Source organism: Lutra lutra, chromosome 4 (assembly GCF_902655055.1).
Source record: "Lutra lutra chromosome 4, mLutLut1.2, whole genome shotgun sequence".
Taxonomy (NCBI): domain Eukaryota; kingdom Metazoa; phylum Chordata; class Mammalia; order Carnivora; family Mustelidae; genus Lutra; species Lutra lutra.
The window spans coordinates 3,313,136-3,325,321 of record NC_062281.1 but is presented as its reverse complement, the minus strand read 5'-3'; the positions used below and the strand labels follow the sequence as shown (position 1 = coordinate 3,325,321).

Sequence of the window (12,186 nt, the reverse complement as noted above, 5' to 3'; positions counted from 1 at the left end):
GCTGCAGTTTCTGTGCAAAGCTCAGCCACTGACTTCATCTCAGGAGAAATGTGAGGCCTGGCCTTTCCCTGCTCTGTTTGATGCCCCTGTGACACAGAGAAGAGAGACACACGGCCGTGGGCAGGAGCTCTTTGGGAAGTCCCTGGCAGCATGCCCGACACTGTGGCACTCGCCTTGGCTGGCTGTCAGCGAGGACTGGGACCCTGGAGCTATCAGCTGGGAAGAAGGGCCTGACCCGTGCCCAGTTCCCAGCCCCGGAGGCAGGAGCTCCACTAGCTCAGCTGGGCCAGCTCCTAGTTCGGCCACCTCTCCAGGCCCAGCATCTCACTATGAATCAAAGGGATGAGATGGAAGAGAAGTTTCCAGCTGCGCACAAGGGCAGCGCGGTCCAACCAGGATAACATGGGAGCCACGTACATAAAGCTTCTGGCTGCCACAGTGTACAAAGGAACAACTGGAACCAATTTTAAAATTTTCTTTACCCTAATGTATGTAAAATATGATCACTTTGATATGTGAAAAGATTAACAAAATATTTTCTTTTCTCCATACTAAGTCTCAATACCTGATGTGCACTTTATTTACAGCACATCTCAGCTCAGACTAGCCAACCCTCTGGTCCACAAGAGCCACAGGTGGCCACCGTCGTGGACAGCAGCTCTGAGGGTCCCTCGGGGAGGGCCGGCTGAAACAGGGGAGTAAGGACACACACTAACCCTAAAAGGATTCCCCTTAACCAAAGGCTGTCCCATTTCTAGAAGTCTGAAAACCATGGCCCATGCCTGCCTACCCCTTGAGACATCAAATACTACCCCTTGCTTCTCCCTTCGTGACGTCAAGAACCAAGCCAAGCACGAGGCCTCTGGGCCTCCAGGTGAACTTACCTACTGTCTGTGTCCAGTCCTACGAAGTCCTTCTTCTCAAATGGGACGCAGAGAAGGGGGATCTTATCCCCGGACTTGTCGGTGGCCCTGTCCAGACGCTTGGACTCGAGCACAATGAAGAGGGATTCAATGAAGTCCTCGATCCTCTTCTCCACCGTCTGGCAGTCCTCATAGTTGGGGTAGAAGGTCACGTCGGTGCGCGGCTGCTCAGCAATCTCTCCCCGCAGCCCAAAGACGAAGAGCCGAGAGTCGTAGAGCGTGGAGCCATAGATCTCCTTCTGCACGTGGAACTTCTCGAAAGTCTGCGGCCAGTCCTTGGCGGAGAAGCAGTCCGTGATGGTGATGAGGCCCACGACCTTGCGGTGGGTCTGGAAGTCACCCCACTCATTGTTCTCGGGCGGGTAGTGGTGCCTGTAGCGGATACAGAGCACCCGCTGGGAGTCCCGCACGCTGACCTGGCTCACCGAGGAGATCCTCTTGTAGATCTTGAAGAAGTTCTCTTCGGAGACGATGCCCACAGGCTGCACCACCACGAGGAGAGTCTGGTGGTCCTCGGCGCACTGCATGTAGTCAGGGACACTCATCCTGAAGACTCTGCCGGAGAGAATGAGGGCACTTAGGGGCGCGTGGCTGTGAAGGCTGCTGGCCCACCCTGGGATGTGGTGGTTCTCCCGTGAACCACCTGCGAGGTGGAGGGGAGGGCGGGAGGCACGGAGCCGTGGGCTGCCCTCTGTCCCTGGGGCTCTGCATCTGGCTACCACAGCTCTTCCCCAAACACCACAGTGCCTGGACGAGGCCTTGAGCTCCTGCGGCATAGGGGTGGCCTCTTCTTCTATCTCCAACACCCAGCCGGATGCCGACAGAGAGTCACGGCCCGAAAGCGCTCCCTGAACGAAGGCACCGCTGCCTCATCCCCTCAACAGGACAGAAAGCAAAGAACCACAGTGGGATCAGGAGATCTGGATTTGACCTTCAGTCTACCCGGGACGGAAATGGCTTATATGCACGTTATCTCATCTACACCGTTCTGTGACACCGCCTCCGCTCTACTGATGAGGAACCTGGGGAGGAGAGAGGCTTATCACCGGTCAAGGCCAGAGAGGCCGGGTCAGAGGAAGTTCGTCCTCTGACCAGTGTCTTCTGCACCCCCCGAAAAGAACCAAACCTACGTGGGGGCTCCCCAGAGAGGCACAGCAGCCCCTGGGAAACTTCCCAAACCCCCAGGAGTTGGCGCTGAAGGCGGAGATTTAAGGTTCTGTGTTTCTCAAAAGAAGGCACAGCAAAGAAGCGACTGCAAAACACGTATCCAGTCCAGGCCTTCGCTGCAGAGACGGAGAGGGGGCCCCGGTGCCGCTGAGGGAAGGCTACCCAGCCAAGGACCGGCTCACGGCAGCACCAGCAAACCCAGGTCCCTGCTGATGGATGAAGCCTCCGCGGGGTGCAGGAGAACAAGTCCAGGAAGAAAAGACAGAGGACAGGCGGATCGGCGCCCCCGAGACAGAGGACAGGTGGACCGCCCCCCCCCCCCCGAGACAGAGGACAGGTGGACCGCCCCCCCCCAAGACAGAGGACAGGTGGACCGGCCCCCCCCTCAGACGGAGGACAGGCGGACCGCCCCCCCGGGACAGAGGACAGGTGGACCGGCCCCCCGCCTCCCCCCCAGACGGAGGACAGGCAGACCGGCCCCCCCCACTGAGACGGAGGACAGGCGGACCGGCCCCCCCTCAGACGGAGGACAGGCGGACCGCCCCCCCCCCCGAGACAGAGGACAGGTGGACCGGCCCTCCCTCCACATACCGTGCGATGAGGCTTCATCAAGTCATTCAGTTTGTCGGATCAAACCCGCTGATCTGGACCACCAAAATGACGGTGGGCTCTATCCAGGTGCCACGGGTTACTGAAGTTGGGAATTTCGAGTCATAATGGAAATTCCCACCTGTGCTATGACTTTCCCGGTTCCAGCATGTGCTCAGCGGGCACTCTGGGCCAGGCGGGACAGGAGCCACGAGCGCTGCCACACACACATCTTTGTTTACACGTGCTCACATCACACCGAGGCCCCCCGAAGGACAGCCGTCTCCAGATAAGACCGAATTAATGACATTTAAAGGAGCCGAGCAGCACACATTATTAGGGAAAAGGAGGCTGTTCTCTCCTTAGCAACAGGTGGCAGAGAACTGAGTGCAGCCACCGCGTCCCTTGAGCTGCTTCTCTCCCTGGCTGTCATTACGCGTGACCGTGAGTCACATAGAGTCACCGAGGTTTTCCCTTCTGTGAAAGGCTCTGGTTGAAATGAACAAGGTTGAAGTCTCGGCATCCACGCCCCCGGCATTGAGCGAGGACTTTCCACGTCCCAGGCTCTGTACAGACGAAGAGACAGCGTTCCAGGTACACTCATGAGGAGAAAGGGGAGACAGATATCAATTCTCCCCAGATGGATATACAGACTCGATGCTATTCTGGTTAGACCTCCTACCTGGCTTTTGGTGGAGTATAACAAATGAGTTTATGGTCCAGAATCGCCAAGAAACTGGAAGACCCACCAAGGGGGAGAGCATTTATGCCCCCACCTGCCCCCCACCTCCCAGCCAGAGCAAGATCAGATACACCTGCGACTACTGACAGGATACAGGGTTTCTTTGGGAGAAAATGAAATGTTCCAGAACTGGTGATGGCTGCACAGCTCTGTGAATCCACCAAAAACCGCAACACTGTAGATTTAAATGGGTCAACTGTGTGATAGATGAATAATATTTCAGTACCTTTTTGTGGGGAAAAAAGACCAAAAAAAAAGCTGCAGTCGGCGCAGGGCTGGCCCAGGGATAAAAAGAAAACCAGAATGTAATCCCACCCAGAACCAGACCCACGCGTCCACAGCAACTTGACATAACAGCAGTGCCGCTGTAGGGCGGAAGCAAAGCACAGACTCTCGGGTATGTGACACGAGACAATGGGCCATCCCCGCGTAAGCAGAAGACACATCAGTGACGCCCGGTCAGGATACAGGCAAGACGCTCAAAGAGGATCTTTGAAGACAAACCTCAAAGGGCAAGGACAGGTACGGAAGGGTGCCCCACCTCAACGGCAACCAGGAAAAAGCTAATTAAAGCCATAGTGACAGGCCATTTCACACCCAAAATAAATTGACAAAATAAAAATTGTATTGTGGTAAAATATACAGGAGATCTACCATTTTTAGGGGCACGGCTCTAGGGCATTAAGGACACTCCCACGGCTGGGCAAGCATCTCCAGAAGTTCCCCACCGCCCCACCCGGTCCTCTGTACTTGGTAAATTCCCCACGCCCACTCTCCCCGGCCCTCAGCAGCCACCATTCTGACTTCCTGTCTCTACAAACTGAACCGCTCCACGTCCCTCATGTAGGTGGCATCACACGTTCTGTGTCCTTGCGAGACGAGCTTATTTCTCTACGCAGGAGGTCTTCAAGGTTCATCACTGTTGGGGGAGGAAATCAGCATTTCCTCCTTCTTCAATGCTTACAGCCCACTGTATACATATACTGTTTACCCATTCATCCATCACAGCTCACTGGGGTTGATCCTAGCTTTGGGCCACTATGAACGATGCTACTACACAGACAAAACATTTTAAGTATGAGAACCACCAAGTGTTTACGAAGATACAGATCAAAGTAACTGTCCTATAGGACAGCGGGCATACAGACTGGTATGCCCTGCGCCCAGGAATTTCCCTCCCAGAGCAACTCTGGCATATGGATGGCAGGAGCATAAACAAAGGATCCTAGAAGCCAGAACTAGAGGGGCGCCTGGGTGGCTCAGTCGTTAAGCCTCTGCCTTCGGCTCAGGTCGTGATCTCAGGGTCCTGGAATCCAGCCCCGCATCGGACTCTCTGCTCGGCAGGGAGCCTGCTTCCCCCTCTCCCTGCCTACTTGTGATCTCTCTCTCTCTCTGTCCAATAAATAAATAAAATCTTAAAAAAAAAAAAAAGAAAGAAAGAAAGAAAAGAAGCCAAAACTAGAAATGACACAAATGTCCACTGTCAGGACACTGTGGTCTTCTCACGCAATGGAGTACTACAGAACCCTGAACATGAGTGGCCCAGAGTGACCTGCAGGAACACAGCGGAATCTTAACAGTGCGATGAGCAAATAAAGGAGGTCATGGGTCAGTACAAGCAGCAGAATCTGCTTACATCAAGCTCAAAAACAGGAAACACTACACAATTATTGTTTAGGGATATTTACACACAAAGTAAAGCTATAAAGAAAAATAAATTTGGGGACTGGTTACTTGGGGTGCAGAGAGGAGTGCAGTTCGGGACAGAGAGAGGCGTCATAAGTTAAGTCAAATGGAGACACTTGTTCTGCCATTCTTTAAACTATCCATCAACAGCACAGGCAGCTTTGTTAGAGTCTTTATTTCAAAATTTTTCAAGAGTTAGGGGTGTCTGGGAGGCTCTGTCAGCTGGGCGCGTGCCTTCGGCTCGGGTCCTGATCTCAGGGTCCTGGGATCAAGCCCTGAGTCGGGCTCCCTGCTTAGTGGGGAGCCCGCTCCTCCCTCTCCCTCTGTATGCTCTCGCTCTCTCAAATAAATAAAATCCTTTAAAAAATGTTTTTCAAGGGGCACCTGGGTGGCTCAGTGGGTTAAAGCCTCTGCCTTCGGCTCAGGTCATGATCTCAGGGTCCTGGGATCGAGCCCCACATCGGGCTCTCTGCTCAGCAGGGAGCCTATTTCCCTACCTCTCTCTCTGCCTGCTTCTCTGCCTACTTGTGATCTCTGTCAAATAAATAAATAAAAATCTTTAAAAAAAATTTTTTTTTAATGTTTTTCAAGCATTAAAAAAGGGAGAGGGTCCAACTTCAAGGAGCTCACAGTCTAGTTGTCAGCAGGTCAACCAGTCTCAGAGCCCACACTCCGCCCCATCTTCCACATACGGGTTATGCTGCTGGTCCTGCAAATACCTTCCTCTGTGAGCCAGAGAACAGGAGGCACAGAGAGGCAAGTGCATTAAAGCTGCAGATCCCCCTAAAGATATGGCACACGGGTCCTGGGCCCAGGTCTCACGACAGGTGCTCAATTTCTCTAGTCCCAAGAAAATGAGACAAAGTAGAAGAGTGCATGAAATTCTCATAAAACTAAACTCAGGTAAATTTGGTAAGTGCTTTGTTTTTAAGATTTTATTTATTTATCTGGCAGAGAGAGAGATAGCAGGAGAGAGAACACAAGCAGGGGGAGTGGGAGAGGGAGAAGCAGTCTTCCCACAGAACAGGGAGCCCAAGGCGGGGCTCCATCCCAGGACACTGGGATCATGACCTAAGACGAAGGGAGACGCTAACAACTGAGCCACCCAGGCGCCCCTGGAAAGTGCTTTATAAATATTAACTTGTATTGTAATTTATGGTTAGGTAATGAACTTCCATTATTTTTTGGCATTAAAATATTCTTGCTTTTATGAAATATTAGAATAGACGGTGTTACCTTCCCATTGTTCCATCTGGGCGAAAACTGACAGCCCCATTACTGACCCTCCAGTTTTCTGGAATTTGCTAATCTATGAGATCCAAATGAACTCACCCTGAACTAAATGAGCCCTCTGGGTCCCTTCCAGTTCTGACTCGGCGCTAAAAAGGCACCAGCAACCCAATGTGTGCCACAAGTCAATAAACCTCACAACCTCAAACAAGAATTTTCCCGGAAGCAGCTCAGTATCACAAACTCCTTGTCTACTTTTACCCCAAATTCAAAATACTCATCTCACCCCAGAGGAAATCTGTCTCATGTAAGGTAGAGAGAGGACACTGACTGGGCTCTCTATCATGTGTCCTGTTTAGAATTCCCACCTGTCCCAAGAAAAGAGTATCACTGTCTTCAATCGTACAGATGAGATAAGGCTCAGTCATTCTGCTCGAGGTGTCCTAATCGGCAGGTGACAGACTGGGGCCAGGAGCCAGCATCCACGCTTTCCCACTGGCTTCTTCTAGGGAGAAGCTGACGAAACAAGACCTGGCACTGAGCCAATTCTAGTGTCTGAGACTAATCTAACACAAATATTAGAACATCAAAAAACAGGGGTGCCTGGGTGGCTCAGCTGGTTAAGGGTCTGGTCTGCCTGTGGCTCAGGTCATGATCTCGGGGTCCTGGGACTGAGCCCCTCTTTGGGCTCCCTGCTCAGTTCTCCCACTCCCTCTGCCCTCCCTTCGTCCCCCCATCTCTCTCTCTCTCTCTCTCCCCTCTCAAATAAACAAATAAAATGGTTTAAAAAAAATCAAAAACATATTTCTTCGACATGGCAGCTCCCTCAAAAGTTATATGCAGGGGTACCATAAAAACAGCAATTCTACTCCTAGTTACCGACTGAAGAAGTTTGAAAACACATGTCCACGCAAAATGTGTCTGCAGATATTCATAGATATTCATAGTTCTTTCCATTCCCACGAATGGAAACACCATCGCCCGTCAACTAATGAACAACAAAATGTGGTCCATGCAACCGGACAACATGGCTCAGTCCTAACGGAACAAAGTACTGATCCTACCACTGCCTGGAGGAAACTTGCAAACACGATGCTCAGGGAAAGGAGGGAATCACCAGAGGCCGCACAGAGTGAAAGGAGGGAATCACCAGAGGCCGCACAGAGTGAGGTTCCGTTTAGATGAAATGCCCACAGCATGTACACCCCTGGAGGCAGAAAGTAAACGAGCGGCTGTGGGGGCTGCAGGACAGAATAAGAAGGGACCGCCAACCAGTGTGGAGTTTCTTTTTGGAGTGGCAAAACGTGCTGGCACGGGGATGGCCCCGACGGTGGGTGTACTGAAGCCACGGCACCCTACATTCTAAATGGATGTTTTCTGTGGTTGTGAATGCTATCTCAATAAAGCAGTTATTTTTAAAAAACATTTCTTGACAACCGTTGGTCCCTCTCCACTACTATTCTGCCACACGGTTTAAGAAAAACACGCACACAGGCTTGCCGGATCTCGAGTATGGCGAGACTCCTGGATCTCCCACCTCGGGCCGGAGTGCGGTCCTTTCACCTTAACAAGTACTAGCTGGGCTGGACGAGGAAGTAGTGGTCACTGTTTCTCAAACACTGACCGTCACTAGTTTAAAGTCGGGGGAGGGGCGCCGATGCACGGAGCCTGTCCCAGCCCCGCCCTGGTCTCGCTGGGAACCAAGGCCAGCCCTGCGGTCCACATTTTAGTCCCTGTCGCTGTAAAAGCCCGGAATCCAACGAGCAACCCGTCCGACCACCAGAGGGTATAGGTCAGAAGGCATGTGCAGCGGCCCGGGCAGCGCGCGCGGACCGCGAGGGAAGGCGGCCACAAGCGCAGCGCGGGCTCGCTCCGTTCCCCCCGGCGCCCGCGGCTCGGACGGGGCTGACCACGGAGGCTCCCATCCACGCACCCAGCGCCTGGGGCCGCCGAGCTGGATCTCAGGCACTCTCGACCCGGAGGAGAGCGAGGGTGACCGGGACAGGACGGTAGCCCCGGGCCGGCCGGGCCGCCCTGCGGGGAGACCAGCGCGCGCCGGGGGCCCCCCGACCCCATGCGGCCCAGGGTCCAGGACGCGGCAGCGGAATGGGGAGGGGCCGCCGCCGCGCGCCGCGGGGAACAAGGCCGGGGCCCCAGGACGGCAGGTGCCGACACGGCCCCGCACAGGTGAGCAGCGGGCGCCGGGCAGGCTCCCGGGCCGGGGTGGGGGTGAAAGGGACCCGGCCCGGCATGTGCGCGCTGACTCGCGCCCTCCCGCCGCCGGCGACCCCCGGCCCGCAGCCCCCCACCTCGCACTTACGCAGCGGGAGCCAACGGCCTGGCGGGCGGCGGGACGGAGCAGCCTCTGCGACCGCTCCCCCTACTCCGAGCGGGCGCTTCCGACCCGCGGCCGCGCCGGCACCCTCCTGCGCATGCTCGGGGCGGTCCGGGCCGGCAATCCGCTCCGGGTTTTGGGAGGGACGCGGGGAGCGGGACGCGAAGGTGGGGGAGCGGAGAGGAGGGCTGGGAGGGGAGGAAGGAGCCGCGCGCAATGAGAGAGGGGCGCGCGCCGAGGGAGGGGCCCGGTCGCCGCGCCGCTTTCTAACCCTCCTGGCGCGCAGCTCGGATTGCAGCAACTCTGCGGCCCGGGGCGCTGGGGGCGGCCGACCCCGCGCCCGGCGGGCCCTTGCGCCCGGGAGACCAAGCCCCCGCGGGCACTAGCGTGGAGAACTACCGTAGCTGGACGAGGGCCCCTTCTGCACACCGGGCGAGCGTCCCGCGCGCGCTCTCCGCGCAGCCCTGGGCGCTGGGGCGGGGAGGGGGCGCCGGAGCCGGGCCCCCAGGTCTCCCGGCTGGAGCCGCTCCCGGCGCGGAGTGCAGCGGCCCAGCACAGAGCGGGTGGGAGCCGCTATTCGCGAGGCCAGAAGCCACTTTGGGATTTCGACTTCTGTGTTAAAAATGAGTGCGTAAAGCGGAATTCACGTGCGGACCTCAGAGCCTCACAGCACATTGGAGAAGATCTGGAAAGGACATTATCAACAGCGTCACCTCCAGAAAGGGCCGAGGGAAGGGGATGGCGGGGGAAGACGCTTTCCTTGTGTAGCTTTGTGTTGTTTTGTTGTTGCTGTTGTTGTTTTTTCAAATAAAAAATGTTTTCAGGGGCGCCTGATTGGGGGTCCCGAGTTCAAGGCACACCGTTGATCATGGAACCTACTCTTAAAAAAAAAAAAAAAAAAAAAAACTTAATGTTCTGGAAGACAAGAATCGTCCCTCACCAAATGCAGCAGACACGAAAGAAACGGGCCATCATCTTTGCTGTCAGCCAGCAGGCATTTATTGACTCTTTGCTATGGGCCAGTGCTGTTTTATAACTTACTTTATTATTCATATTTTTAGCAAAACATTCATATTTTTAACAAAAATATTCATTCATATTTTTTAACAAAATAATATGCTATCCCTCATCCCTGCCCAGAGTCAGTGGAAAACCAATTTTTTACTGAACTGTTTTCCAAAGAGTAGGAATGAGTTACAAGCAGAACACATCTTCAGGGCAAAGCAGTGGAAGCCGATTTCTAGCAATCCAGAGAGCTGGGAAGTGTTTTCAACAGAGGTCCCCAGACGCTGAGAGAGACTGCCTCCAACACACCACAAAAGGATGCCCATGGGGGCTGCTCTGTGGCATTAAGAATGCAGATTGACAGAGAAAACAGACATTACAAGAGCCACCCTTGACGGAGGTCTGTGTTGGGGGAACAGAGCTCCACTCTGTAGCTCCCTCTGTCTTCCTAAGTTCCATGCAAGGTACTATTCTTAGCTCTGCAGTCCGGAGAGGACACACCACTTGGCTGGGGTTGCACAAGTGGCTTGTGTCATTTAGGGATTCAGATCCAGGGTTGTCTGATGCCATGGCCTGTGCTCTTTCCATAGTCCTTCTCTGTCCCTAGTCTCTTTGTAAATGGATAAAGCAAGCAATTTAGAAAGCAATATTGAAAGCTGGCAAAAGGAAACATTGCTATTTTAGTACAATGTTTCTGTTTACAATGTGCTCACTGACAGCAATTTATGGTTCCAGCAAATCTGTGTGAGACTATCCTGCATTTTTATCAGTTTGAAGACTGAGGCTCAGAGAAGGTAGGGGCTCGCATTAAACTGACCCAAGGGGGCACCCTGGGCTGTCTGGCTCCTGGAGTTACACCTTTCATAGCTTTAACATTTCCTGCGCATCTCACCTGAATGTGCAGAATTCAAAGAATATAGCAAAACCTGCTCTCAAAGAGTTTGTAGACACTTCAAGTTGGATTGGAAGGAACCTCTAAAATAATCAGATCCCACCTCCCACCCACACCAGATCCTCTACAAGAGTCCTAAAGGGGGTGGAAAGTTTGGTGATACAGAGCTCTAATAGAAAGTTCTCCAGTTGGGGCACTTGGCAGGCCCAGTCCGTTGAGCATGTGACTCTTGATCTTGGCATCATGAGTTCTGGCCCCACATTGGGTGTAGAGATTGCAAAGAAATAAATCCTTAAAAAAGAAAGTTCGCCAGTAAAACGAGGCAGAATCTGAGGCTTCCCTGAATCATCAACTCATGGAGTCCCAAAGATGAGAACCAATGCCCCGGAGACTGTGGAGTTGAGATCTGTCACTGAAACATGAGTCACAAAGTGCAGTCAAAGCACCCACCCCATCCCTCACCAACGACACAACCTCAGTGTCTTCATCTGTAAAATGGGGATCATCACTTCATGAGGCTGTCACCAGGACTCAACACAATCAGGCAGCAGAAAACATTTTGAGTCACAGTGGGACAGACTTTGAAGTTCCACTTTAATGACATCACGTGCTTTGTGATAGGGTGACCCTAGCTCTTGATTGGCTTGGAACAGCCCCAGATCATGCCTGTTGTCTTGACTAAAATTGTTCTGGTTGGGTGACGTTTGGGGCACTTTGGGCAAACCCATCATGAGCCCCCAGCGGTATTACGGAGGGTCTCTGACTCCTTCCCGTGCGAGGGGCTCTCCCCTGCCCCGCAGTCCGCTCCAACACTCGCGCCCTGTGTCCGCAAGTGTTCGCGCGCCCAAGCCGGAGGGAGGGACTCACTCACTTACCTGCGTGTGTTTAGCGGCACGAAAAACCAACCACCTGAGCGGGTCTCTCACGTCCGGTCCCTCAAAACAACACAGTCGCGGTAGCGTCCCCTCACCTGGCAGGTGACGTGCACCGCTCTTGTCACAAAGGTCTCATTTAATCTCGTAAGGGCCTTATCACACCGGTCGTCCTATTCGAAGGGACGGAGCAGTGACATCCCCCTGCCGAGTGTGGAACGACGGGCGCGCACGAGCCTGTCCCTCCCCGGCGGGCCGGCTGCACGGGGTCCGCAGCGGGAGCCGAAACTCTGGTCTGGGTCGACGAACTCCTTCCCCTTAGAGTCACTCAGCCTCGACTCAGCGAAGAACCGCCTTGGCCCGCGCTGGGCAGCGGCGGCGTCCCGGAAGGCCGAAGTCGCGGGAGCCAACGCGGGGCAAAGCCGGGGCCCCGCACCGGGGAAGCCCCGAAGCTCCTTCCAGGCCTCACAGCCCCGTGAGGACCCGGGAGCGTCCGCGACCGACGAGGCTCCCGGCGCGGGCCCTGCCGAGGGCAACCGCCGCCCCCGGAGCAGGAGCTCTCAGGCGAGGCCCCTGCGGGGGGCGGGGCGGCCGTCGCCTCCCGGTGTACGAGTGCAGGGGAGAGGCGCGAGGTGGCGCCGGAAGCCGGGAGACAGCGCGGGGGGCCAGCCGGGTCCTGGGCCCCCGCGCCCCGCCCCCGCGCGGACTCGCGCGCCCCCGCGAAGGCCGAACGGATCGACCCGTTC

The 12,186-nt window shown here is 54.8% G+C and overlaps 2 protein-coding genes across 13 annotated transcripts in view; one reads left to right on the top strand and one right to left on the bottom strand.

Annotated features, from left to right (window-relative positions):
* Positions 1-11,678, bottom strand: part of TRAPPC9 (trafficking protein particle complex subunit 9) — a 532,249-nt gene extending 520,571 nt beyond the window's left edge. For 10 of the 12 annotated variants that reach the window (XM_047725280.1, XM_047725274.1, XM_047725281.1 and 7 more), the window contains exon 1: positions 885-1,478. In XM_047725280.1, coding sequence (XP_047581236.1) covers positions 885-1,468 — 584 coding nt within the window. In that variant the 5' untranslated portion in view covers positions 1,469-1,478. Of the gene's footprint in view, positions 1-884; positions 1,479-8,656; positions 8,793-11,443 lie in introns of those variants that run through there. The other 2 variants (XM_047725278.1, XM_047725277.1) reach the window with 2 other exon arrangements.
* LOC125096771 (collagen alpha-1(I) chain-like) lies at positions 8,139-9,528 on the top strand. Its single transcript, XM_047723674.1, has 2 exons — positions 8,139-8,523; positions 8,958-9,528. The coding sequence occupies exons 1-2, from the start codon at positions 8,139-8,141 to the stop codon at positions 9,290-9,292; spliced, it is 720 nt and encodes a 239-aa protein (XP_047579630.1). The 3' UTR covers positions 9,293-9,528.
* Positions 11,679-12,186: the final 508 nt, after the last annotated feature.